A 27,966-nucleotide genomic window follows, 5' to 3' on the forward strand; every position below is an offset into this window, starting at 1 on the left:
TCTGTTATTTTCTTAAGATAAATTCCTGTAAGTGGGACTTGCAGGTTAGAGTATGAACTTTTTTAAAGCTTTAACTGTGCTTAGTGGTTTTACTATGGTAGTACTTTCTGTGCTCTAATATTTTCCTCTCAGCAGGAGATGGTGGGGCAGGCCTGGAGGTGGGCCCTTCTGATTCCAGCCTTGAGCTCGGCCCCCCTGGACTTACTGCCTCTTCTCCCTGAGTTGGAAGTGCTGATTAACTTCAGACTTGTTGTCTCTCCAGGCTGAGGCATTTTAGTCCATGTGGCCAGACTGGGCTGGGCTTGGCTTGGCCTGGAGCAGAGTGGCTTCTAGGGAGAGACTGGTGAGCTCAGCTGGGCTGGAGCTGTGCCCAGTGAGCTCACTGCCTCCAGAAGCCATGGCTGCCTTTCCCAGACCTTGCCTCCGAGCCTGGGCCTGTAGCTCAGAACTGGCTGTTCTGCCTGCAGTGTGGGAGAATAAGCCTGCCCAGATGGTCTCCTGTTCTCCAGTCTTGTTCTTCATACCCAGCTCCCACTGTCAACATCTGGTTCCTTTGGAAAACCTTATAATTACCAGGAGGGAGATAGGACAGCCCCAGAGAGCAATAAGTTGTTTTCACCTCTTTCTTTCAGAGTTCTTGCCCCTGAAATGGGGAGTGGGAGAGGCAGGGAGACATGCTAACAATGTGGCTTTTTCTGGAAGCATTTTTTTCTCCTAGATTGTAAACTCTTAGAATCCCTGACCATGCAGCCTTGAGGAAGACAGGGTTGCAGCATCTTGGTTCCTGGGTCTCCAGCTATGGCTGGAAGTGGGTGCTTGAGTGTGAGGTCATGAGAGCAGGTGGTTGTGGGTGCTGCTGCTCTGGGGAAGAGGCCAGAGAAGAAATGGCCTTGCAGTTCCCCTTCTAATTCTCAGCTCATGCGCACAATTGAAGCCTCTGAATCAACGTGGAAGGGCTTGACCTCTGCCTGGAGTCCTGAGCTTGCAGGAGGTGTATATGTTGCTTTACGACTAGGGCTTGGAGTCCAAAACAACTTCCTTGGCTGCTTCTGTGGTCAGGGGCTCTCCCAGGCTCCAGGCTGTGGTCTTGAACACCACAGTTGGGGACCTCATGCCCGAGTTCATTGTGGGTCTGAGTGGTAGGAGTGCTCTAGTAAGCAGAGCAAAGCCCAGTGTGTCTCTCAGGGGAACCATGCCGGGCTTGTGCAGCCACACCTCAATACTTGGCATGGTCAGATGATTCTCCGGTCCCTAATCTTGGCATGGGGACAGCACCAAACACCTCCAGGACTGTCATCGTCACCTTTCTGGATGATAAGGGCCAGTGGTCGGTAATGAGTGGCCAGCTGGGCTCTCTGGGTTGACCACTTCTGTCCCTTGGGCTGTTCAACCTGAGATGTGGGCTAGGAGTCTGTGATTACCTGGCCAGCCAGATAATCCTGGATCAAGGCTTTTCATGTGATTTGTTTTCCACTGAGTGGTCAGCAAATCCTCCCTGAGTCCTTTCCTGTGCCCCTGTCGGTTACCCTCACTGTCCTCTGTTCCTTCTGTCTCTACCAGGTGTGACTGAGTGCTTTGGAGCCAAGACTGTCAGATTCCCACATGTTAATTCGTGTGAGGGGACCTTTCCGTTCAGTTCCAAATGAGCATCACAGGCAGTTGGTACAGTGGGGAGTAAGAAAGAGGAGGTCTCCCCAGCCTAGAGCCACCAGAAAGGGCTTCCTGAAGGAAGGGGAAACAGCCTTCAAGGGAAGGGGCAGGGAGACTGCGCTAGCCAGAGGCCCTCCAGTGGGTGCCTGTCTGGTTCCAAGTGGAATTCTGTTCCTGGATCAGGGTAACTTTTTGTTCTCACTCTTTCCTTTGGAAGGCTTTATTGCTAACCTGTCAGTGCAGCGACAGTTCTTCCCCACTGATGAAGATGAAACAGGAGCCGCCAAGGCCTTGATGAGACTTCAGGACACGTACAAACTGGACCCAGACACCATTTCTAAAGGGGAACTTCCAGGTAACTCATCAATCCAGGTGTGTCTGCTGTGGTGTATGGATGGGGATGGAGCCTCTGCTGACTCATGGTCTCCACCCTCAGGCACACCACCACCTCTGGCAGTGGTTCTTTCTTGGGTTTCCAGTTGGTACCAGTCCCTTATTCCCATGACAGCTGCCTCCCCTCAGCCCCTGCCCCAGCACCTCCCTCCAGTATGAGCCTCTCCTCTCTCAGCTTGGGAGTATGCCGAGGCTGCTGCTCAGGGTCTCCTTGGCCTTTGTCTCCAGAGCACCACTTCTACTCCCAGTGCATCCAGACCCATTTCTGTTCCCCACCCTCCGATTTTCTCTTGCTTAAGACTGATCTCTGGACTCATTGCCCCATATCCTATGTGCCCTTAGTTTACAGCCTCTGCCTCTGTTCATTCTGTGTCCACCTGTCTGGACTCTTCCCCCTGAGTGCATAGGTACGCTCTGTTCTTGCTCATCTTACAAACTCTCCCTCAGGATCCAAGGCCCTTTTGAGTCTCTGCTGCTGACTGATCTGTTCTCCATCCTGGTTAGGCAGCTGGATAGAGTCATCCACACTCTTTCTCTATTTCCTTGGTTCCTATGTCCTCCTAAACACACAGTCTGGCCTCTTTCCCACCCCCACCCCCCCGCCATTGGCTGATCCTGCCCCTGCAAGGTCACCAGTGGCCCCTTGGCTGGTAAGACCAGTAGACAGGTTTCAGGCAGAATGTTCTTTAGCTTTTCACCAGTATTTGGCACATTGATCGCCCCATTCTTCCTGATAGATCCTCCCCTCCTTTGAATTCTGGGACACTGATCTCTGCAGTTTCTCTTTTGGCACCTCTCTCTCTCATTTTTTTACAGGCCCCTTTTCAATTCAACTGTCTGCCTCAGTATGTTTATAAGAAGATGTGTTGGGGTTTGGTGGCTGTTAAAGGCCAATAAACCCAGGGATTCAGTTAGATTCCATTAGACTTTGAATGCCACCTCACCTGTGGGGGCCCTGTAGGAGGCACAGCAGAGGAAATCACAGTGTGTGGCAGAGGGAGGCACTGTGTTGTTGGCTGGTCAGCGCCTGGAGCCTTGGTACCAAGAAGTCCAGTGAGCCAACAGGAAGGAGTGTAGACTTCTCTTTGGTCTTCACTCAGTTATGTTTTGGACCAAGCCAGGCCACGAGGCCAGAGAGAGAAGGTTGCAGGGGGCACCTGTAAGATCTGTTCATCCTGTAGCTGTGAGGATGGTTGGTGGGAAGAGAGAGCCACAGCCATGCATTGACCTTTTACATTCAGTTAACAGACCCATGCATATCCTGGAGGGGAAATGAGGGGTGGACGGGGGTTGTTCCCAGGGTGCCTTGCACCTTCTCCCGGTGAGCCTAGCCATTTCCATCACCTGCGGTTATTGCCTATACGTGGATGACATCCAGATCTGTGTTCCCTGTCAAGGCTTGTCTCCTGAGCTTTCAACCAGTGCAGGCAAACATCTCTACTTTGATGTTCCATTGGCTCCTTAAAATTCACATGTCCCAAACAGAAATCCTCATCCCTTTTTGAACCATCTGCTGTTCTTCCTCCTTATGTCAGCAAAAAGCACCACTGGCTGCTCTGGATTTTGGAGGCCCTGACTCCAGCCTCATGGTCACTTCTTTCTCAACTGGGTTATTGAAATGTTATTCTGACTTGTATACTTCCAGCTCACTCCTTAAAATCATCCTCCATGTGGTCTTAAGCACATATTTTTTTACATGAGTTCCTGATCACATTGCTTAACTTCTAGGGCTAAACCAAATTTCTCTTAACGTGTGGTCTTTGTGGTCTTGTGTGGCATCATCTTCCTGGCCTCCTTGTCTGTTGTACTAAGGTTTGCCGCTGCTTAGCTTCTTTGTTCATCCCACAACCTCTGCAGGAATACCTTTACTCCTTTCAGCTGGGTTTTGTCATGTCTGATTGCCCTTCAGCACTCAGCTCAGCTGTCATTCTCCAGGGAGCACTGTCTAGGGAGCAGACTTTCAAGTTGGCTTCTGAGAAGGATACTGAGTGTCTGGGAGCCATTCTTGACATTTTTGGCATCGGTGAGATATGTTGATAATAGCTACTGATTATTACCACTCTGCGGAATCATAAGAGACGTTTTCATATGTCATCTTGTTGAATTCTTGGCACAAGTCCTCCAAAATTGATGGTATTATCTCTATTTAGAGATAAGGGACTAAGAATCAGAGAGGCTAGGTAACTTGTCTGTAGTCACACAGTTGTGGGGTGCCATAGTTAGGCCCACACAGACCTTGCTTTGTCCAGCTCACTCAGCTGTGTTATACTGTCTCCATCAGTGTTGAGTTCCTGGACCTACAGAGCCAGAGGTCTGTGGAGGCCCGTGGAAAGTGAAAGCTACAGGGAGCTACAGCAGCTCAAGGACCTCCCCACCCCAATCTATGGTCTGCCTACTAACTCTGTCTTTCATTTACTCTCCCCATTTTCCTGTCCCACATTGTCTGTTCCTGAGCCATCATGACAAGCAGCCCCTGGTCTCTGAAGCAGCGAACCCATTGCAGCAGGGGTTTCATTCTGGACATCTTGGACACCAGGCAGAAGGAACCGGCTCTGAGGCAACTCTTCCATGTCAGCATGCCTAGGTTGCTGTTAACGGGGTTGTAGGGGAACTCCCTTGCTTTCCAGGGAAAGTCACAGCCTAAACCCTGCATCTCCCTGTAGCTTACACACCACATCTCCTTCTTGACTTGAAACTGTCTTCAGGGTCACTTTCCAGCACTGAGCCAATAGCAGATGACCTGTGGTCACAGGGTCTGCTGAATTGATCTTCATCAGGTGCCCCACCACCTAGTGGTCAAAGCTGGCACTGCCGTCTTATCTCTTGGTCTCCCTTGGCGTTTGTCACACCACTCAGGCTCCCTCTGTTTCTTCTACCTCTTAGGTCCTTCTCAGTGTTATTCACTCTGTCCTTTCTGTACAGGTGGTCTCTAGGGCCACAGCCACCTTCTCTACTCTTTCCTGGCACTATTTCTGGAAGCGATTATCTTCATCCATGACTTTACCTGCCACCTAAGTTCCGTATTTTTATATTCGTCTTATTTTTCTGACTTCCAGTTTCAAATGGCCAGCTGCCTCGCAGACATCTCCTGTGTGGCTCACAGGACCTTTATTGTCTCCTGAACACTACTTCTTGGGGTTCCTGGGCTCTACCGTAATAAAGGACCCTTCCCGCTTGGGAAAAGGGGAGTCTGAGGTTATCAGATAGGCTGTGCACCCCAGTCTGAGGCAGGGCCAGCCTGGCTGTGCTTTCTGTACTAATGACCCTTGGAGGTATGTGGTCTGAAATCCTGGTGGGGCTCTGCTGGAATGATGCCCTCCTCCTAGGGGCCCAGGTTCCTGCAATGGGGGAATCTCTCTCCCTAACCCAGAGGCTCTTTAGAGCCTGATTATTTGCTTCTCCTGCTTACAGGAACCAAGTACCAGGCAGTGCTGAGTGTGGACGACTGCTTTGGGATGGGCCGCTCAGCCTACAACGAAGGGGACTATTACCACACAGTGCTGTGGATGGAACAGGTGTTGAAGCAGCTCGATGCAGGGGAGGAGGCCACCACATCCAAGGCTGAGGTGCTGGACTATCTGAGCTATGCCGTCTTCCAGTTGGGTGACCTGCACCGTGCCCTGGAGCTCACCCGCCGCCTGCTCTCCCTTGGTAAGGAGATTCTAGGGGAAGGTCAGATACAGATGGGGAGGTAGCAGGGGAACTGGTCACCCTGCTGGCCACTACCTGGCTGCTCTCCAGGAACAGAGCCAGTCTGACCTGTCACCTAGCCAGTGACTAATGCTTGGCTGCTTTCAGGCCCAGTCCAACTGCCAGCTAGCTCTTTACCCACTGCAGTTCTGGCCTTAGTGCTTGCCCATCACTGATGGATACACTCAGGCCTGTGGCACCCCTGGCCCTACACATGGATTCCTGTTCCATTTGTAAATAGGAATCCAGTGCCTGCAGTGCATCTGCTGCTGCGTAGGGTGGAGCCTTTACTACGTCAGGAGTAGCTCCAGAGGCAAGCTGTATTTCAGGGTTGCTCCATTGACAATTATCTGACCTGTTAGAGGCCTGAGGTCTAACTGGTGGACTTGCCATGGCTTTGGTGATTCAAGTTGTCTCGTGGTATTACACTGAAGGGGATCAAAAGTCCTGTGTCTTAAGAACCCATTTGTTGGACTTCCTAAGTGGTGCAGTGGGTAAGAATCCACCTGCCAATGCAGGGGACACGGTTTTGATTCCTGCCCCAGGAAGATACCACATGCCACGGAGCAACTAAGCCCGTGCGCCACAACTGTTGAGCCTGCACTCTAGAGCTCGTGAGCCACAACTATTGAGCCCATGTGCCGCAACTACTGAAGCCCACACACCTAGAGCCCGTGCTCTGCAACAAGAGAGGCCACCTCAATGAGAAGCCCGCGCACCACAACAAAGAGTAGCCCCCACTCGCCACAACTAGAGAAAGCCCACGTGCAGCAACAAAGACCCAACACAGCCAATAAAATAAATAAATAAATAAATTTACTTAAAAAAAAGAACCCATTTGTTCCACCCTTTACTAATACATGAGATATCATAGTCTGAGATTTCAGACCAGGGAAGACTTCCTTTTGCTGCTGCTTTTCATGGACCTTGAGTCTGATGCCAGCTAGTGTGAATGTCTATAAGACGGATGTGGGAAGAGAGCTTGTAGACTCTGTCATGTTAGTAGAGCCTTGGACAGGGAGTCAGGACACCTGGATTCCTCTTGTGAATAACCTAACAGTAATCTCTAATATCTTTGGGCCTCAGTTTCCTTATCTGAGGGGTGGCACAGTAATCTTGCCAAGCTTGCTCCTTCGTGTTATAAGGCCCACAGGATGAAGTTGTGGGAGTGTCATGTGGCTATTCTTGTTGCTGGTGTTTCAGCCTGTCTTCTAGCTGTGGCCGGCATGTGATGTACTATACTGTGTACAGCAGTAATGGATGAACTCTAGGGGATGTACACCAGTAACGGATGTAAATAGCACACAGCCAAGTCAGGAGGAGGAGGCAGAACTCAGCACTGCTTCTCTGGACCTGCATCCTTGGGACTTCCAGGGAGGTCTGAGAGGAGAGCCGTGTTGGTGGCTAAGCATCCCCCACCCCAACTTTGTTGCTTCTTTCTCGTCTCTGACCAGAGTGGGGAGAACCTCTGTCGGCCTTTCCTCTATGACCAGCGAACCCTGTTTAGGTGCTGTGGAAGGCAGAATACTGTGTGCAAGTGAGCTGCTGGGAGGGAAAACCGCTTACAGGATAATTTCTCTAAATGACCTAACAGATGTTTGTGGTTTCCTTTTCCTTGTTCTTTGCTTTTTCTAGACCCGAGCCATGAACGAGCTGGAGGGAATCTGCACTACTTTGAACGGTTGTTGGAGGAAGAAAGAGAAAAAATGTTATCGAATCACACAGAAGCTGAGCTAGTAACCCCAGAAGGCATATATGACAGGCCTGTGGACTACCTGCCTGAGAGGGATGTCTACGAGAGCCTCTGTCGTGGGGAGGGTGTCAAACTGGTGAGACACATGGATGGGTCAGGGCCCAGGCTGTGGACCTAGACTTTGGCTCTGGACAGGCCGATTTGAGGAAGATGTTTGTAGGTAGTTTTCTCAATTCTTGGTAGCATCTACTGAGGCTGACATGTGGGTGTTCTCTGAGGTATAGGAAAGGAGACTTGTCTTCTCTGAGGTTCCAGGCAGAGTTTCAATCCTGTAAATTATTACTGAGCTCCCCTCCACCCCAACAGACTGCTTCTGCTTGACTCTATTCTGAAGAAAACCATGGGTGTGGATGTGCCTTGGGTCCCCATGGAAGTCATGATCTCTAGCAAAGACAAGGCAGTTGCTAGAGCTTGGTATGGCATATCACTGGCCTTTGAGAGCCCTGGGACCCCAGTGCTTCCTCAAGGAGGCTCAGGTGTGAGCCAGTCCCTTGGCCTCTCCATGCCCATGTCTGCTTGGCTCCCACTGGCTCCTCTGTCTAGAAAGACTTTTCCCCTGCCCCAGCCCTCCTGACCTACTCATATCTCTGTGAGAGGGGCCAGGGATTACACCCTTCCACAAGACTTGCCAGCCTGAGGTATTCTTGGGAGAGAAGCAACATTGCATGATTTGTGGGGTATCGTTTCATGTCAGTCAAACTGGGGGGCTTTGTTTTCTTCTCTGTTGAGGTGGGAGGGAGCAACTGCTGGACATGGGGTGTGAGAGCACTGTCTGCAGGCAGCTAACCTGGCACTGAGGGTTAGGACTCACTCGGTTCACGGCTTGTTGCTCTGTGCTCCCCAGACACCCCGAAGGCAGAAGAGGCTTTTCTGTAGGTACCACCATGGCAACAGGACACCACAGCTGCTCATCGCCCCTTTCAAAGAGGAGGATGAGTGGGACAGCCCGCACATCGTCAGGTACTACGATGTCATGTCTGATGAGGAAATCGAGAGGATCAAGGAGATTGCGAAACCCAAAGTAGGTGTCTCTGCACTTCTTTCTCAGGCCACTCATTCCTGGTACTATGGGGCAGTTTGGTTGCTTACCCGGTTGGCCTTTGCTGATGTCTTGCATGAGTTCACTGTCGGGTACTAACGTACTACAGACTCAGTTTGACGTTGAGGGTTCCTGGTCTAGTGGGGGAAGAAAATTGAGGGAACCAATGAGGACACAGACAAGGGCTGTGATGGAAGGGCACACTGGGAGCAGGGCAAGCCCACAGTGAGAAGTGTTAGTTCACCTTGTTGGGGGCTGGAGTGTGGGTGAGTTTTTAGGAAGTACGCCATGGGACACTGCCAGACTGGGTCCTGTAGGGCTCCTGATTAGGTTGGCAAAGAAGTGATTGACTTGGAGGAGCACAGACATCTCTACAGTATTGAGTCTTCTTATCCAAGAGCACGCTGGATCTCTCTATTCATATCTTTAGAAATTTTCTTCACATAAGCCCTGCACTTTTCTTGTTAAATGTATTCTTAGGCAGTTTTGTTTGTTTGTTTTTGTAACTTTACTTTGTTTCTTTCGTCATTATGTTTTTACTGGTTACATTATTAAATTAGTTTACTATTATATGCTAAACTGTTGATTGTAAAAATATATTTCATACTAATAGCTAAAGTTTGCTGAGTTCTGAAGTGTGGCAGGCCCTGTTCTGAGTCCTTAACAGATGTTAACTGCTATGTCTTTTCAGCAGGCTCTGTCATGATCTTCATTTTACCTGCAAGGAAACAGACATGGTGTGGATCACAGCTAGTTGTTGAACTCACTTATTCTTCTTTTGGTTTTTAGCTAATTATCTTGGGTTGCCCAGATAGTATTAGCATCTGCAAATAAGAAGAATTTTCTTTTCTCCTTCCTAGTATAGTTTGTTGTCCCAGAGCTTCTAGAGCATTTTTGCAATAGGAATCTTTGACTTGTTCCTGAATTTCATGAAAATTCTTTTGGTATTTCACTGCTAAGTGTGCAGTTGGTTGTTGGTTTTGTATGTATTCATCATATTATACAATTATTCTTCTATTTCTAGTTCCTAAAAGATTTTCTCCCATTTGACATCTTTCAAAGAGAACTACTTTCTGCTACATCCCCACCCTTCCCCTATCACTGGTGATGAGAAGGGAGGATTTAGCTGGAGATCCTCTATTGCCCTGCTCCTAATAGAATTGTAGAGGCCAGGAGGCCCAGCACTCCTTGGGAGACCTAAAATAGGTTCCTATCCTAAGCACTGGACTGTATCTTGGAACAACCTTGGCTTGAGATACTAGGACATCTAGGGCTTAGAGTGAGTGCTTACTGTCATTGATGTTGCTGAGGGAGGGTCTAGCCAGTGTGTGTGGAGAATGGGGACCAGAGACAACCCCCATCCCCACCCCACCCTTACCGAACCCCTTGCATTTCCTGGACCAGCTCCAAATTCCTCCAGGAAAGAAAGCTGCTTTCTTGACTGTCAGGAGAGAGAGACACTGTTGTGCCAGAACCTCCTGAGAGAGTCCTCCCTTGTCTCTCTGACCAAGGCACTGAAACATTTCTGTGTGTGTGTGTGTTCATGTTGGGTACATGTGTGCACGTAGGTGTGGCTGGGCAGTGTGGGTAGGAAGGAGCATGTTGGGAAAACTTGTCTTTGAACAGAAGCCATGTGAAGAGCCAAACATGTTGGCCATTACAAGCTGACCTCTCCTTTCTGGAGCCTGTGAGGGACAGATGCTATGCTGACTTTGAAGTAGGGCCCATGAGCTTAACTTGGCCTGTGGGGAATGCCTGGCAGCTGCCTGTGGGTCTCTGGCCTGCTTTGAAAATAGCCCTGTCTGTCCCTGCGAGCAGAGCACAGCTGCCCAGAGCCTCCCTGTGGGCATCAGGCCAGTGCTGTGGCTCACATGTTTGGATGGGGTCTAGCTGCAGCTGCAGTTGTCATCAGGAAAGAACTATAGATAGGATCTCAGGGGAGCTCTCTGCTCTTGGTGCAGTGCCGTCTTATCAGAACATGCTGCAGCAGCTTGCGTCCCGGTTGGCTGATCTTACCTCCTGGCCAGCCTTCTGGTCCATCCACGCCCTCCATCCCTTCTGCCACCTCTTGCCCTGACCTCTCCCTTACATCCTCACTGGCTCCTTCTTGCTTTGACCCCTCCTCAGTCAACCCTCCATGATGTGTCCACAGTGATCCTTCTTACATTTAGATGGTGGTATCCCTCCCCTGCATAAAGCCTTCCCTGATTCTTACTGGTCACAGGTTGCATTCAGCCCAACTCCCAGTTGCCTCCTCAGCCTGTTCTTGTCTCTTTCCTCTCACTTCTAACCACAGTCATAGTGCCACATCCATTTTCATCTCTGGGCCTCAGCATCGCTGTTCCTTCCCTGTTCTTGTAATGTTTTCCCACCTGGCTAACTCGTATTTACCCTTCAAATCTCAGCTAGGTGGTCCCTTCTGTAGGAAACCATTCTTGACCCTGTTGACTGAGCTCCCACAGACATTGGGCTTCCCCACTCCCAGCCCCTACCATGCTGTGCTGTGATTACCCAGCTAATTTTCTGCCTTCCCCACTTGACTGAGTTGCATGGGGGCAGGGGCCATGTCTTGGTCACCCAGCAGTGCCAGGCACATAGTAAGCACTCATTAGGACAGTCCACAGCCGAAGCACTGTGGGCTGGCTCCAGGCAGCAGGTCCTTCCTGTGAATATCCCTGCACCAGTCTGTGGAGACTAGGGGAATATGAGGTAGGTGGGGGGGGGTGTGTGTGTGTGTGTGTGTGTGTATGTGGAGGTGGATGGTGAGGGGGTGTGTGTGTGTGTGTGTGTGTGTGTGTGGAGGTGGATGGCTTCCAGGCAGCAGTTTATTGCACCTTTTAGATTCCTTTCCTGATTCTATCATCTGACCTTGCAAGGCTCCCAAGGGAGTGAAATCTGTGCCTTCTTTTTTTTTTCTTTGCAGCAGTGGGAGGCCAGCATGGGCTGGTGCAGTAGGAGAGTGTTGGGTTAGGTTTTTGGGCAGAGAAGGCCGCTGAGGTTCAGAAGGATAGTGGACATGACCACTTTGAGATGAGCATGCAAGACTGAGGCTGAGGGTTGGCAGCACAGTCTGAATGTGGTGGGAGCAGCCAAGCACAGGCAGGTGTGATACGTGGGTCTGGTGAGGGACTGTCCAGGCAGGTAGGCGGATGGATAAAGCAGATTCCGTAGGCATAATTCTGCAGACAGCATGGACCTGGGAGGGAGCAGGGGCGGGCAGTGACCAAGCAGGGCAGTGGCCAGGGTCTGACAGCAGAGCAGGAATTTGGAGACCCCAGACCACTGCCCGGGCCTGGCTTGCAGGATCAGAGGGCCTTGGCTGGAGCCACTGCCTGCAGAGCTCCTTCCTCCACTGGTCTGATTGGCAGGTCAGGTACCAGTCCCTCCAGAAAAACACTCAAGGCAAAGAATGATAAGTGTGCCTTTTCTTCCTGCCTTCCAGCTTGCACGAGCCACTGTTCGTGATCCCAAGACAGGGGTTCTCACTGTTGCCAGCTACAGAGTTTCAAAAAGGTTAGCAAAGCTGATGGTGGTGATGGGGTGGCTGCTCAAGCCCCAACTCCTGGGCCTCCAAGTTCCTACTGAAGGGAGGATGGCTTGGCTTGTCCTCCCTGCTGGCACCTCCCCTACATGGAGCACTCACCCTGTGCTGCCAGGTAGTGCTGGCCCTGATGCTGGGGAGAGAGTGCAGGACCTCATCTAAACCTGCCTCTCCACCTTCCTTTCTCTCTCTCTTGTTTTGGCTTAGCTCCTGGCTGGAGGAGGATGATGACCCTGTTGTGGCTCGCGTGAATCTTCGGATGCAGCACATCACAGGGCTAACAGTAAAGACTGCAGAATTGCTGCAGGTATGGCTTGTTCCTGGAAACTGGAGTTGAGAAGGGAGTATTTCTAGCTAGATGGTCTCCCAGGGTGCTCAGGGCCAGACATGGGGAGGCTTGCCCAATAAACTGCATGACTGCAGAATGCTATGAGTATGGGGTGGCCTCATGTTGGGAAGCCAGAATTAAGTGTGCCTACTGGCATTTAACAATTAGTATTCAGCAAATGTCAACTGAATATCTTCCATGTGCCCAAGTGTCATACTAGGAGCTAGGGATCATTGGTGGGCATGGCAGGCCCATTTATGTCTTCTTTACTACAGAAGCTGAAATCCTGAGTTGTTCCAGGGACACCTTTAAGAGCTATAAATGTCTTCAGAGGTCATGGTTCTGAGTCATAGTCAAATGCACTTGGAGGTAAATAGTTCTGTAATACATTGGTAGCATTGAGAGGCCTGGACTGGTTGGCCGGTGAAGGTAGAATGCTCCTAAGTACCCCCATGGGATCTGGCTTCCTGCTTTTTATTTCAGAGGTGATTGTGAAGATTCATGGCAGCACCATGCTTAAAATTTTGGGTAAAGCTCCTACTAACGTGTTCTCTGTTCTATTGAGTTCAAATCAGTATCGGCCATGCTCCCTTCTGAACATCCCAACTTCTGGGTCCTGCTGTAAAGTGACGACCTGAGACACTGCCAAAGAAGTTTCACTGGCATTTTTCTTGAGTCCCCTGGATCTGTTTGGCCAGAGTTTCTGTGTATTTAAGGATTTCACACTTTACCTGATCAACCATAGCTCTCAGTAGAATACTGAACTGAGATCACTTGGAAAAGATTCTTTGAACTTTTGCCTGGATACATCCAAGAAAATCAGCACTCATTCCAAACACCACCCCGCCCCCGCGATAGCTGTGTCAGTAATCAGAACTAATTTTGAAGGTCATCTTGTTATCTTTATGGATTTGTGTGAAGTCCACCAGCGTTTTTAAAAACATGCTGATTATCTTAAAAGTCTTGTGAAAATTTTATATAAGATTTTTCAGTTCAATTCAGCTTAGTGTTGAGTTTGTAAGCCTAATTTTTAGGTAAGTTCTGCAGACAGGCACATCGAGAGAGGACTTCTGCCACATCTCCCACTTGCCTCTCGTATGTGAGAACAGCACCATTTCAAGAGTGATAGGGGCTCTCCATGCCCTGGGTGCGTCCTTGTTGGCATAGTTGTGATTCATATCTTCCTGGAGCAGGTTGGGTTTTGCTGTTGTTAAGACATCTACCACTGCTTCCTGCACATCAGAGCCAGTGTTAGGACTGTCATGGCCCTTACTGAGGATGATGTTCTGCTTGGTCGATGATTCCATACCCTGGACCAAGAGGCTGAAAAGAGTGTACAGGGCCTGTGCCCCTGATGCTATCCTGACTGGCTTCCTGGCTGCACCCTGTGTACCCTGTCTCACATGCAACCTCAGAAGATAGCAGCTTCATGCTTGGACTGGCTTCTCTGCCACAACCCTGGCTTCATCTTAACTGAACTCTTTTCATGCTGTAACTCAACTGATGAATGGGATCTTAATGCCACAACTCCAAGTGGATGGGCTTTTATGGTCAGGGCTCTTCTGAAAGACCTAGACCACAGCTGCCATGAGGCTGAGACACCACTTTTTTTGGCTTTCATTCCCTAGAAACTGTCTTGGCATTTTCTTTGCCAGCCAGCATTTTTCAAAGCTTTGATCCTACATAATCTGGGGATAGGAACCTGATTTTCAGTATCTCTCAGTACTCATTCCATATTCCACGCGATGTGTTACATGCCTAGGCACCAGTAACAGCCTTCTCACCAGCGTCCCTGTGGGAGCGTTACAGGCTTCTGGAAAGGAACTGATTCTTTTGCTGTCTTTTGACACTCTTTCATCTGTAGTTGATGTGTTTGCTGTAGATCATTTGGAAGAAAGGGCAATCGAGGCTTTCTTTTGAATTGGATGAGGGCCTGTCTGAGAGTGGAGGAGATGCTACTTTGCCAGAATTCTTGATGATTGAAGACATTTCTGGCTAGATGTCTCAGCCTCACCAAATAAGTGATTTCTAACCATTTTTTTTCCCTTCACTCTGACCTCGTATCATAAATACCCACATATTTCAAAGGACTGATTCTTCTACTTTTGTAACAAATAAATACCTCCTCCCAGGTATCAGTTTTGATGTACAGTTTCTTGTTATTAAAACTCTGAGTCTGGGGCCTGGTGTTTTTCCAGATGCTGATTCTGATGGCTGCACATCCAGAAGTTCCCATGACACCTGTACTATTTGGGGACAGTGTTAAATAGTTTAGGTACAGTAGCTTGAGCACCACGATCAAATGCGATTCCCAGAACTGTTAAAAGATGAGCCAGCTGTTAACAGTGCAGCTTCTTTCATTTTCCCCGGGTGGTGAAAGTTTAAGCACTCCATCCAGCAAATGGGTAATGCAGTCATACCCTGCAGCTCCAGCAACAAGCAGTGATTGAATTTACCTGAATGCACTGGCAAACTGATCACAGTCATGTTTAAAATTTTTTTCAAGTTCTCAGCTACAGTGGCTCCAAGGAAAAAAGCACTTGTAATATCACTTCATCAGCTGCTCTAGCACTTCCCTCCTTAGATGCACCTCCAGGCTTAGTGTCACCTGCTGAACTGGCCTCCTTGCGCTGTTGATAGGCTTTCTAGCCATTTTTGGGATGGGAATCTTGAAGGCTGAAGCAGTATATGACAGCATATTTTCATCCAGGTATTGAGTCTTCATATCAACACTTTTATTTTTGTGGACACTGAAAAATCATGCTGCCCAAAATCCACATTTCATCACATTTGATAAATACTGTTTTCTACTCCAAGAGGAGGATTTTCTCTCTTGTAAAGCCCACCCCTCCCCCTCTCTCCCTCATGTCCATAGGTCACCATTATTGCCAGTTTTGCAGCATCTCTCATCTGACTGTTAGAATCATCAAAATAAATATATAAAACCGATTTTCTGAGGACTAATAGTTGAACCCCAAAGGTACCTATGGTTTCATTAAGACACAGTAGCCAAGTGTTCCCAGATGGACATTGTTGGTAGTACCATTTGGTACATCAACTTTCATGTCAGATTCTGCATTTCCAAAAAAAAACAAGATTCTGCGTTTAATCTTGAACTTCATTTCTCATCTAGCTACTGAAGCTAAAATAACCATTGTGATTTAGGACTTATGTTGTGCTGATAAACTGTTCATAAAGGCATTTATGATTTCTAATCCAATTAGTGACACTTGAGGTGGCTCAGGCCCTATTCTAGGTCCAGGCTTCCACTGAGGTAAAACAGCAGTTCTGGTCCCCCTGCAGCAAGCTGCGCATTCCCTGCTGGTTCACTTGGATGCAGAAGTACTCCGTGCAGGGGACCGTTGTGAGATGGGGTGGGATTTGTTTGTCCTATTCAGGCTGACCAAGAAGAGCTTCTGGGGCATGGTGACAGAGGTTGCAGGAGCACTGCCGGGCACTGTGTAGCCCGCAAACTAGCATTAAAAACACAAAACAAACAAAAAATCCAATTCTGAGTTTGTTGTTGGCATTCTTCTGGATAACCATCTCATTATCTTCCAAATAATCAGAGCCCAGACCAGGGCCTGCCTCAAGGAGGGCTCCCTCTGCTGCTGTCCAAGTGTCCCTGAAGGGCTGGAGCTTCTCCACAGTGGCCATCTGCAGCTTGCCCATCTTTTCCTTTTTGGGAAACCACATTTGTGCTGCGCCCTTCCTCTTGGACGTAGCTGTAGACCTGTTTGCAGCATTTTTCTGGCCATACTAGCAGCACATAGTTACCCTCCTTAGAGAGGCTGCTCTTGGCGGTTCTGGTTGTTACCTGGGAAGATGGGCTGCTTCCGGGTAGTTCATGCTGCTGACAAAGTCCAATGCTGTTATTTCCCACCAGGTTGCTAATTATGGAATGGGAGGACAGTACGAGCCACATTTTGACTTCTCCAGGGTAAGGCCCAAATCACAGGTGCTTTCAAGGGCTCTGCTCTAGCTGGTTTGAGAAGGCTGGAGCTTTTAGGAGCACTGTGGCCTTCACATAAGGACCCCCTGCCTCACCAGGGCCCACTCTTTTGTTGCTGGAGAAGCCCAAGTCCAGAGCCACGTGCAGGCCAGCTGTTTTCCCCTGTGAGGTCAGGAGTGGTCCCCCTGGCCCAACCCTGCCATTCTTTGCCTTGATTCTAAAGCAGAGGACCTCACTAGGTCTCTGTGAAAGCTGTTCCTGGCCTGTCTCCCCATGCTTGGCCAGGGTTTTCTTTTCAGCCTTGGCCCCTGGTTCAGACCGATGTAAGGAACACAAACTTAGTACCTACTCTTGACCTTTTCGGACTGAGGCGGGTGGCGGGTGAAGTCAGTGGCAAACTTGGGTGAAAGTTGTTGTCTATTGCAGCGACCTTTTGACAGCGGCCTCAAAACGGAGGGGAATAGGTTAGCGACGTTTCTTAACTATGTAAGTATCGGGTACAGGCCCACCTGTGTACTCTCACTTAATTTTATAGAAGGATGAGCGAGAGGCTTTCAAGCGTTTAGGGACTGGGAATCGTGTGGCCACGTTCTTAAGCTACGTGAGTATGACGCGTGCAGCGTGTGGGCCTTAAGGGGAGCATGGGTCCAGAGTGCTCTCTTACATCCACTCCCATTAGAGCTGATACCACCAGCTGTTGCTTGATGGCTGGGCCCTTCTGGCCCTCAGCACCCTTCTTAGCTGGATTAGAAAGTCGCCCTTTGTTCCCATTCGGGTGCTTCCTCCAACCGCTGTGACTTTTACATCCCTGGCTTCTATTTGATGGGCCCAGTGCTAGTCTGGACTCTTGGGATGGGTGTCCTGGAGGGTTCCCTCCTTGGCAGCAGAGTGAGGAGGTAGCCTGGAAGTGCTCTTAGATGAAACTGCCTTTGTTTCCCCAGAGCTCAGTGGCCTGCCTGCCTCTCACCTGCTGCCTGTACTCCAGCCACAGGTTGTTGGGTTTACCTCTCGTGAGGAATAGTTTTCTCTCCCCTCTGCTGAGAGAGCCAGCTCTAAAGAGGCATAGAAGCAGTCCAGTGACTTAGAGACAGAAGCCTGTGTCCATTTTTCCCTTTGGTGTCTGGTTTAAGTTTTTATTGAGTGGTTTTTATGTGCTGGGGACCGCCATGAACAGTGCTGGTGAGCAGGACATATGTGGTCTCTCTTGGGCTTATGGTTTAATGTGAAAGACTTACTTTAAACATGAGGTCATTGTTTAGTTACCATGGTGATAAGTGCTTTGAAGAAGTGCAGAGTTGGGGTTCAGAGAAGGCCTACCTTGGGAAGTAACATGTCAGTTGAGACTTGAAGGTTGATTGGAAATTAGTTGGTGGAACATGATTTCTGGTAGAGAAGAGAATGTGTGGAGACCTGAAAGAGGGAAGAAGCTTGGAATGTTGGAAAAAGAAAAAAAGGGTGTGGTGTGTCTCAGAGATAGTGCATTAATCTGGGGTGGCTAGAGGGAGAAGCTGTGAGACTGCCAAGGCCTTCAGGTTCTAGAAAAGAGCCTTCATTTGATCCTCACTTGGTCAAAAGCCATCATGGGCTTCATATTATTCATTTACCATACATCTGTTGGGCATCCTTCAGTCTGTCTGGTATGTGTCTTGTGGAAATATTTTAGCTCTACATTTTATTACATTACAGGCAAAAAAACTAGAAGTAAGAGAGACCGGTGAGAAAGAAGTGGTGCTTTGGGCATGAGTGCAGCTTTGCTACTGTGGAAATTGTGTTTCATTTAGTTTGAGGTTTTACTATAGGAGAAAGCATGCCCTCTGGAGACACAGTGCCCTAGGTGGCCCTGGGGAAGGTAGCTGTTCTGGGAAGATGAGGGTCTGACTAGAGCGGCAAGATACTCAAGCCAGAGAAACAGAACCCATAGTTGGGACCACAGTGGTGTTAGAAGCCTCAGGGAGCTCCTGGACAGGACAGCTCACAGGGCACAGGGGCTCAGGCAAGGGTCAGCCTGGATGAGGATGAAGGGGGTGGGGGTCAGTCAGACATTTTCCCAGTACAGACTCAGATTTTTCACATTTGAAGACAGCCAGGATATGGATCTCCTGCAGGCCTACATCTGTCCCTGGCATGGATATCATCCTGAAGAACCACTCAGATTAAGCAGGGTTTAGGGAGGGGCAGGGTGTGGGAAGAGCTTTTCTTGGCCAGAGGGCTGGTGGTGGAGTTGCTCATGCTCAGAGGAGGGTGGTCCACATACTTTGTCATGTGCTTGGTGGCTCAGTTGCTCTGAGAGCATTGAGTAGAAGGGCCAAGCTCTATGCCTTGTATTCCCAGATGAGCGATGTGGAAGCTGGTGGTGCCACCGTCTTTCCTGATCTGGGGGCTGCAATTTGGCCTAAGAAGGTAAGTTCTGGTTCTTGTGGGTCAAAAGTTGAATTGCAGAACTCAGACCTCATCCATGTCTCCTAGTCCCATTCCCTGGCCTGCTTGACTATCACTTTGAGCGGCCTTAGCCCCTTCCTGCCTGAACCCTGACCTGTGGTCTCTGCTTCCATCTGTGGAGATGGGATGGAGAGGGAAGTCCCTTCAGGGCTAGGTGGGATTCTAAACATCCACACTGCTGTGAAGGGTACGTGCTTTTTGGGGAGCTTCTCTACACTGGAGTCCCAAAGCCGTGTGCCCCTGTATGTGGGAAAGTGAGAGTGTTTCTGCTCAGGGAGGGCTCTGTGGTACTCAGGGTCAGATCCTTGAGCCCAGTATGTAAGGGTGCTGTATGATAAGGCTTCTCTTTCCAGGGCACAGCTGTATTCTGGTACAACCTCCTGCGGAGTGGGGAAGGTGACTACCGAACAAGACATGCTGCCTGCCCCGTGCTTGTGGGCTGCAAGTGGGGTGAGTGGCTTAAGGTGTGGTGTTGGCCTCTGGGCTCTAGTGGTCAACCTGAGACTCCGAGCTGGGAGACAATTGCTTCTACATTTTCACAAAGCCAACTGTCTCCCTTTTTGAGATTTTGGTCTTCATTTTATTTTCTTGCTAACTGATAGTCCCACCCAGCCTTGTAGCTGTCCACTCAGCTGGTTATGTGCTAAGACAGCTGGTTGGGAACACTCTCAGGGATTCCTAGAGAGCTAAAGAAGCTCCAAGGAAGAATAGCTACATAAGCATCGTTGGTCCAGGACGGCTCCTCAGAAAAGTGGACTCTGGAAAGTGTTCTGAGGTTGCAGTGGCGGAGAACTGAAAACGGGGGGAGGAAAGTGTGTCCCAGGCAAAGTGGCTGCCTCTGTCTTGTAGAAGGGGAGGCCTGTGGCACAGGGGCCAAGAGATAAGGCTTGAGGCTGGGACAATACTGTGGAGGCTGAAAGTTGATCTTTATTCTGGAAGCAGCTTTGGTGAGTCCTGGAGAGGCTTGAAGCAGGATGTCACAGGAAGTGATCACAAACAGATGAGTTTATAGCCCTCTTGGAGAGTTATGGGGATACATAGTGATAGGTTCAGAGGAAGTTAAGCAAATGAAAAAGAAAACAAGAAAAGGAAAAAGTTGTACAAGAAAGGGAATGTAAGTACAGTTGACACTTGAACAAAAAAGCAGGGGTTAGGGGTGCTGACCCTCTACACAGTTGAAAATCTGTGTATAATTTATAGTTGGCCCTGCATATACACAGTTCCTCCATATTCAAGGTTCTGCATTTGCAGATTCAGCCAACTGCAGATCATGTAGTACTGTAGTATTTTTTATTGAAAAAAATCCGCATGTAAGTGGACTTACTCAGTTCAAACGTGTTGTTCAAGGGTCACCTGTATAATCTATTAGGTAGCACAAGTGTGAGTAAAATTTGTATGACATAATAATGTAAATACTGAATATTAATTTAACTAGAACTTGTGATTTAACCATATTGGGGGGTGGGAGGGGGACATATGTTTTTTAAAAGAGGTGTAAAAAATTCCAAATCTCCATCTTACATGGTAGATTGTCAACATATAAGATCTAAAGTTGGAAGTCAAGAAATAACATTATGTTATTTAGAAAAATGAGAAAAGTATCAGAAGAAACAAAAGAGTTGAATGTTCAGTGGAAGCGGGATTGGTGGTCGGAAGAGGTAGGTAGGAGATTGCTATTTATCATTATAAGCCTTGCAGAGCAATTTGATTTTTTCAACTAAGTATATGTATTACTTTAAAAAATTATTATAAATTGTATTTTTAAAGTACTGTGGCTTCATTAGCACATTAAAATCAATTTGTTTTTTTATTGATTATGAAAGAGTCTCTATTGAGAAATGAAATTGTGGTTCATGAGCATTTACGACACAACTTTAGGTGATAGTGCTAGCACCAGCTCTGCTTCTCTGCTGCCCACAGCACATAAGATTGATCAGCTGGCCTAGAGCTCCTGAGGTTGACATCCAGACCCTCCACAATCCTGACAGTCTTCCTCATCTTTTACCTCTCAGTTCCCACCCAGCACATCCCAGTAATATCAGGCTTGTTGGGGTCCTTGACACATACCAGCATGGATCATGCCTTGATGTCTTTCTCTTCCTGTTCCCACTTCCTAAACCCCCTTGGTAAAGGAACCACCTGTTCTGAATAACTTCTTCCCTGGATAACTCCTGTTCAGCTCTATGTCCCAGCCCTGGGGTTTCCTCTTCCCCCACATGGTTAGAGGCCCTTTGGCTCTGTTTCTGTGGCAGCTTACATGTATATATCTTGTGTCACTGACAGACTTTTGTGCAATTATCTCTCTTCCTTACCACCAGCTCATAAGCAACTTGATGCCTGAGACCAAGTCTTACACATGTCTGATTCCCAGGCCCAGTATAGGAATCATCATGAAGGAGTCATTAATTTTGGCTGCTGAACTTATCAATAGGATTATAACATACTTTCTGTCTGTTCACAGTCTCCAATAAGTGGTTCCATGAACGAGGACAGGAGTTCTTGAGGCCGTGTGGATCAACAGAAGTTGACTGACATCCTTTTCTGCCCTTCACCTCCGTGGCCCCACAGCCCATGTTGTCTTCAAGTTCAATGTGACAGACCCCCCTCTACGTTCCAGCCCTTGTCAGGCAGTTGTTTGGAGGCGTGAATGTTTGTCTGGAGCAGAAAAGGTCCTGGGGAAGGTCCTGGGTGACCTGGGTCCCAGCCTCACCTGTCAGCTTTCTCTGGCCACGAGGGTAGGGTTGAAGCAGAGTCAGGTGTTCTAGCACCTAGTAAGGTGCTTTTGTACCTCAGATGCTTTAGGTGTGAGATGTTTCAGTGAACCAAAGTTCTGATACCTTGTTTACATGCTTGTTTTTATGAATTTCTATTAATGTGGCTTTAACCAAAAAATAAAATGTCCCTGCCAGAAGCCTTAAAGAGCCTTATTTGCAGTATTTTTTTTAAGACGGGGAGCTTGTACCAAGTTCACCATTTCCATGCATCTTCTCTGTACATGCAGGATCTAGGTAATGAATACTTGAGTGGCAAACCCTGATGTTAGGTTCTAGACCAGGTTTCAACACTTACTTTTCCTCTAAGCTGCAGTGTTCTTTCTGGAAAGTGAGGGAGACAGTCTCTGTTTGCATCTTAGAGAACATAGAGATGATGTATGTCCATGATTGTGATGCTGTTATAATTTGAAATTTCTTACTTTAAAACTTTGAGATATATACAGAGAATCGTTTGTGATACATAGATGTACAGTTTAAAGAATGTGAGGGTGAGTGTGAGCACCCATGTCACCATCACCTGGGTTAGAGAAGAGATTTTTTCAAACTTACACTTCAGGAGCTCCTGTGAGCCCCTCCGTGATCACATCTCTGACCTTACCCCCAGTGCCTCAGTGGTAACCATTGTCTAGTGATTTGTGGTAGTCATGCCTTGGCTTTTCTTGGTAGTTTAATTATCTTTGTCTGTATCCCTAAATGAATAGTAGTTATTTTGTTTTCCCTGATTTTGAACTTTTTGTAATGGAATCAGAGTATATTTTTGGGGGTGTTTGGCTTCTTTATTTGCAGTTGTTTCTAGGATTCATTCATGTTGTTGTGTAGCTGTAGTTTATGTTAACTTGTGTAGTTCAGTTTTGTTAGTGTATGTCATAGGACAGTACCATTATATAGCTGATATACTGTTGATAGACATTTGAGTTGGTTTCAATCTTTTATGTTATAAATAAGGCTGCCGTTGCATTTTATACATGATTTCTGGTGCAAATAAACACATTTCTGTAGAATATATATCTAGAAGTGGAAAAGCAGAGTCTCAGTAGATGAGTCTTCAACTTTACCATATAATGTATTCCAGAGTGGTTATGCACATTGCCACAAGGAGTAAATAAGAGTTCTTGTTATCCCAGCCTTCTGCAATATCTGGTATTGTCATACTTTTGCATTTTAGCTAGCTTGTTTTATGTATAGTATTATCTGTTTTAACATGATTATTGATATTGAACACCTTTTTGCATGTTTATTAGTCTTTAGGTTTCATCTTGGTTATTAATAGTCTTTTTCTTACTAATTCATAGGAATTTTTAATATATTATGGTTGGTTACATGTTTTGCAAATATCTTTTTCTAGTTTGTTTTCACTCCTAGTTCTGTCTTTTAATGAACAAAAGTTTTTAATTTCTATGCCAGATTTATCAAGCTTTTCCTTTTCAATTTATGCTTTTTATCTGTTTAAGAAATTCTTCTGTATCCCAAGATCATGAAGATATTAATATCTTCTTTTCTAAAAGCATTATAGTCATGTCTTTTACATTTATATCTTTAATACACCTAGGTTTTATTTTTGTATATGAGGTGCTAGGGTCTACTTAAAAAGATTCTTTTTACATATTTTATTAGGATAGGCTAGGCTAATGCTAGAGTAATAAAATAATCCCTGAATCTCAGTGGCTTATTGTTTAAAACTGTCTATCATGCAAAAAAATCACTGGCTCTAGGGCATCTGTTACCTATCCACTGCCACAGAGTCTCCCTCTAGTGCCTTCCACCATCAGAACCTAACAGAAAGTCAGCTAGTAAGCGAATCTGAGAAATATTGAGAGTCACAACTCCAGTGTAACAGCAGAGTATAGAAGGATGAGCTTAGAGCTGAGAAACAGCAGAAAAATTAATGGCATGCTAGGTGGGTTTGTTTGTTTTTGGTCCTGTTTGAGCAGTAGTATGTCTTTAATCAGTTTGGGGTAATTATTCAATCCTTTTCTCTTTCAATATTTTCTGCATTCCTTCTGGAACTCTGGTTAAATGTAGATTAGAGTATATAGTACTATTCTTGTCTCTTAAGCTGTCTTTCATATTTTTAATATCTATGCTATATTTTAGGGTACTTAAAATTTTTTTTTTTTAAATTTATTTTATTTATTGGCTGCATTGGGTCTCCATTGCTTTATGCGGGCTTTCTTTAGTTGCAGAGAGCAGGGACTACTCTTCATTGCAGCATGCAGGCTTCTTATTTTGGTGGCTTCTCTTGTTGTGGAGTACGGGCTCTAGGTGCGTGGGCTTTAGTTGTTGTGGCGTGTGGGCTCCGTAGTTGTTGCTCATGGGCTCTAGAGCGCAGGCTCAGTAGTTGTGGCTCACGGGCTTAGTTGCATGTGGGATCTTCCTGGACCAGGGCTTGAACCTGTGTCCCCTGCATTGGCAGGCAGATTCTTAACCATTGTGCCACCAGGGAAGCCCTGGGGTAATTTTTACGACTGTCTTCTAGTATACTAATTCTCTTCTATTAAATGTATCTAGGAGTTTTTTTTAAAACCACTTTAAAGATGTAATTCCATTCTCTTCTGTCTTTATAGTATTTCTGTTGAAAATTCGGCTATCTTGTCTTTTTGTTGCTCTTTTGAAAGTAATTTTCCCCCCACACCCGACTATCAGATTTTTAAGGTTTTTCTTTGTTTTGGTTTTCACTAGTTTTACTGTGATGTACCTAGTGTGAGTTTCTTTTTTTTATTTTCTGGCCTGGCGTTTACAGAACTTTTGGAATTTGTAGGTTGATGTCTTTGATCAGTTTTGAAAGTTTCTCAGACATTATCCAGATATTGTTTCTGTCTCATTTTCTGTCTTTCCTCTCTTTCTGGGGTGCCAGTAATCTGGATTTTCATTGTTTTTCATAATGTCTCCTTTTCTATATCTCCCATTCTTTTCCCCTTTGTGCTTCAGACTATTTTATATTGATCTGTCTTCCAATTCATTCATTTCCTTTGTTTTTTTCAGTTCTAGAATATCTTTTCAATTATTTTTAATAGGTTCTAATTCTTTGGGGAATTTACCTTTTGTTTTTTCATGTTTTTCTTTAATAACGAATCAGTAATTTTAAAGTTCTTGTCTGATAAATCCATGATTTCGATTTTCTATGTATCTCTTTCTGTTGTCTTTTTTTCCCCTGTGGTTTTGCTCATTTGGTCCATTCTGTTGATATGCCTGATAATTTTTGATTGAATGCTGGATACTGTGTATGACAAATTATAGAGACTCTGGGTGGTGATAACCTCCTACACAAAGGGTTTACCATTTCCTCTACTAGGCAGAATGAGGATTGATCACCTTAATCCAGTCAGGGCCTGGGCTGACTTAAGGCCGGGTTGCAGGTTTTTAAAGACACTACTTCTGGTTTACTCTTGTTATCCCATCAGGGAGGGGAAAATTTCCCCCTCTACTTCTCTTGAGTTCTTGTGGCTGATATAATAATAAAATTGACACAAGACAGATTAACAGGAGAAAAAAGCATTTTAAATCATGCCTACAGAGGTCTCATAGAAATGCGATCTAAGAAGTGGCCAAAGCAGGCAGCTTTTATACCTTTTAGACAAACAATAAAGTTGTGAAACATTGTCAGGAAAAAGACTTAGATTTTGGGTGCTCAGTTAATAAAAACTCTAAACAGAGTTTGGACTTAGGTTAGTAAATTAAAGAAGTAACAGAGTTTATGCAGGCTCTTCAGCCTGAATTCCCTAACTGTGGTGATAAGGGTGTCCTTCTACCTCCAGATGCAGGGAGGGCACCTTTCACATGAGAGATTTATTTCCTGCTTTCAGGGAGACAGAAAGGAGGGTCAGAGTGTCCCCCTTGTGATGTCTATTTCTTAAGTAACTTTAATTCAAAATAATATGCCATTGAGGTACATTTTGGGGTGGCCTACCCCAGGCCCCGGTACCCCCTTATAGGATATAGTCCACCAGAGGTTTTTTAGTTAACAGCCTGGAGTGTTTCCTGGATCTGTCTCACAGGCAGTTCTACACTTCTAATCCTGGTATTCTCAGTATCTAGACACTTCCCCCAAATCCTTTTTTTTTCTCAGAGGTTTTCTGCTTAGCTTCTTAATCTTCCATTGTGCATGGCTTCAGATTTCAGAAAATGTCCTAATGGGTAAACAAGCTGAGTGGTTGACAAAGTTCCACACCCCTCCCTCCTATTCAATGTTCTAAAAGAATTATAGACCAATTTTTGTCTTTCAGTGCCCTTTGAGACCACTAAGACCTCTGCTGGTTTCTCTGTCTCTTAGCTGTTGCCCGTTGTTTGAGTCCTTTATCTGAATCCTCATGTCTTTTATGCCTAGAATCAGTACGTGATCAAAGGATAAAAGAGACCAGACTTTTGGCTCACCCACCTGAGATTCATCCTTCCCCAGGATATTGATGCTCAAGCCCTTTTTGCTTCAGCAGTCTGTGTCTTCAGATTTTTAAGAGACTTTTAAGAGATTTATCCAGCTTTTGTGGTTGTTCTTCCCATGAAAGTTGATCTACCATAAGCTGTTCCATCTTAGCTAGGAGTAGAAGTCTCTTGTTCATTTGAGTTTTTGAAATTTATTTTCATGTGAAATGAAATACAGATACAGAAAACCTTGCCTTTGATATCTTCCTTTGTTATCTAGTATGACAAGATGTTCCACATTCATCTTAAACATTTCCTACATTAAGCATGGAATCTGCCATTAAGGAATCTGTTATGTGTTGGTGCCTTCCTGTCAATCCCAGTGTGGTCCTGGAAACAAACTGAACATAACCTTATAGATATGGCACTGTTTGCAGTAATCTTTATTAACCTACTTAGTATTAACATGTTCACTGTGGCACCAAAGAGTTGAGGATTTCAGTGTGCATTTGGTAGTGTGCTAGGAATGTTAACAGTCTGTTCTTTCAAACTCCCAACTCTCTGGAACAGATATAGAAGAAGCCGAAGGTCAGAAAGTTTAGATAATGTATCTGAGGTCACATGAGATCTCATCTGGTTAGTGAAAGGCTTGGGAATGAGACCCTGATCTGGCAGTTTCCCAAAGTCTTTGCCCTAAAAAAAGTATATGTTTATTCATTCAGTAGTTATTAAAGATTCGATGTGGTAGCAAAGATAAATACTGCCTTTATCTTTAAATAATTTTGGGTAATGGAAGAGATTCATAAATAGATGTGTAAAGTTTGAGAGGTTTGCAAACAGAGAACCCAGTGCTCGAGTAACAGGAGAGTGAGGTCTCATTTAACCAGGGAGTTGGCACCACATTAGATCTGGGTCTTGAAGCATAAGTAGAATTTTTTTTCTCTGCTATCCCAGTTTAAAATACATGTACGTGGCTTAAAAAATAAAGAACAGAAGGGCTTACCATTAATAATTTTTCCACCCTACTCTCCCCTCCTCTAGTCTCCCTTCTTAGAGGAAACTTTTTCAATTGTTTTTAATTTTTCTGACTATAAATCATATATTTACAAAGTGCTGCCTCGATTTTTCCACTTTAGAAATTTGAGAGATGATCATCTAGCTTTATTCACTATCCTCCGTTACATCTTCCCCCCGCCCTTTGTCACTTTTTGATGGTTATTTATAGTCCTTTCTTCTTTGCCTGGTAACACAAACATCTGTTTTGTTTTGTAAGCCTAAGGTAACATCTCTGACATTTTAGTGTATGAGCTGAAGATCTAGACTAATATTTGACGAAAGAACTGGTCACCATTGTCTAGCCAAATTAACATTTAAAATTAACTTTCACGTGTCCTTTTACTCCACAACTTATGTCAGTTATACTTCGGACACTTTTAATATCCAGGATAAGTTGAGTTTAAAAGTTGAAAAACCAAAAACTATGTATGTATTTTAATTTAATTGAACTTATAGTCATTATGATGTTGATGTAGCCATTGTAAAATGGAATCTGTGCCTTATTTGTCTAATAAAATACAAAACAAATTTACAATGTGTAATAGTTTGCTAGGGCTGTCAAAACAAAATATCACAGACTGGGTGGTTTATTTTTTTAATTTATTTTCTTAACTGGTGAAATATACAGACTTTATTCACTCAGTCCCTTATTTATGGATTTTGTATTTATTTCCAGACTTTTGGTCTTACCAATATTCAGCAGGATTTTAACCAAATCAGACATCATTTGTTCACTCATTTAACATTAGTAGAAAGCCAGTGTAGACTTCATTTTTAAATGGCTTGTACTCTACTACAAAAGGTGAAATTATGCAAATAACTGTAGCACAACGTAGAATTTTCTGGATATCAACTCAGTTCTCCCTAAATTCTAAGGAATTAAGATCACTTTCAGCTGCACCAAGAAGGAAGGACTTAAAGGAGGTGCTAACCAATTCAAGTGGACCTTCAAGATGGTGTCAGATCTTACCAGAGAAAGCATTTCAAGAAGA

At 45.9% G+C, this 27,966-nt stretch overlaps 1 protein-coding gene across 15 annotated transcripts in view; it reads left to right on the top strand.

The window, feature by feature from the left end:
- P4HA2 (prolyl 4-hydroxylase subunit alpha 2) overlaps positions 1-21,691 on the top strand; it is a 33,278-nt gene extending 11,587 nt beyond the window's left edge. For 10 of the 15 annotated variants that reach the window (XM_057735620.1, XM_057735640.1, XM_057735599.1 and 7 more), the window contains 11 exons: positions 1,868-2,005; positions 5,455-5,694; positions 7,369-7,562; positions 8,331-8,507; positions 11,968-12,038; positions 12,274-12,373; positions 16,281-16,334; positions 16,882-16,947; positions 18,678-18,746; positions 19,139-19,235; positions 21,247-21,691. In XM_057735620.1, coding sequence (XP_057591603.1) covers positions 1,868-2,005; positions 5,455-5,694; positions 7,369-7,562; positions 8,331-8,507; positions 11,968-12,038; positions 12,274-12,373; positions 16,281-16,334; positions 16,882-16,947; positions 18,678-18,746; positions 19,139-19,235; positions 21,247-21,317 — 1,277 coding nt within the window. In that variant the 3' untranslated portion in view covers positions 21,318-21,691. Of the gene's footprint in view, positions 1-1,867; positions 2,006-5,454; positions 5,695-7,368; positions 7,563-8,330; positions 8,508-11,967; positions 12,039-12,273; positions 12,374-16,280; positions 16,335-16,772; positions 16,833-16,881; positions 16,948-18,677; positions 18,747-19,138; positions 19,236-21,246 lie in introns of all 15 variants that reach the window. The other 5 variants (XM_057735649.1, XM_057735719.1, XM_057735668.1 and 2 more) reach the window with 4 other exon arrangements.
- The last annotated feature ends 6,275 nt before the right edge of the window (positions 21,692-27,966 follow it).

The sequence above is a fragment of the Hippopotamus amphibius genome, chromosome 1 (genome assembly GCF_030028045.1).
Source record: "Hippopotamus amphibius kiboko isolate mHipAmp2 chromosome 1, mHipAmp2.hap2, whole genome shotgun sequence".
NCBI classification, from domain to species: domain Eukaryota; kingdom Metazoa; phylum Chordata; class Mammalia; order Artiodactyla; family Hippopotamidae; genus Hippopotamus; species Hippopotamus amphibius.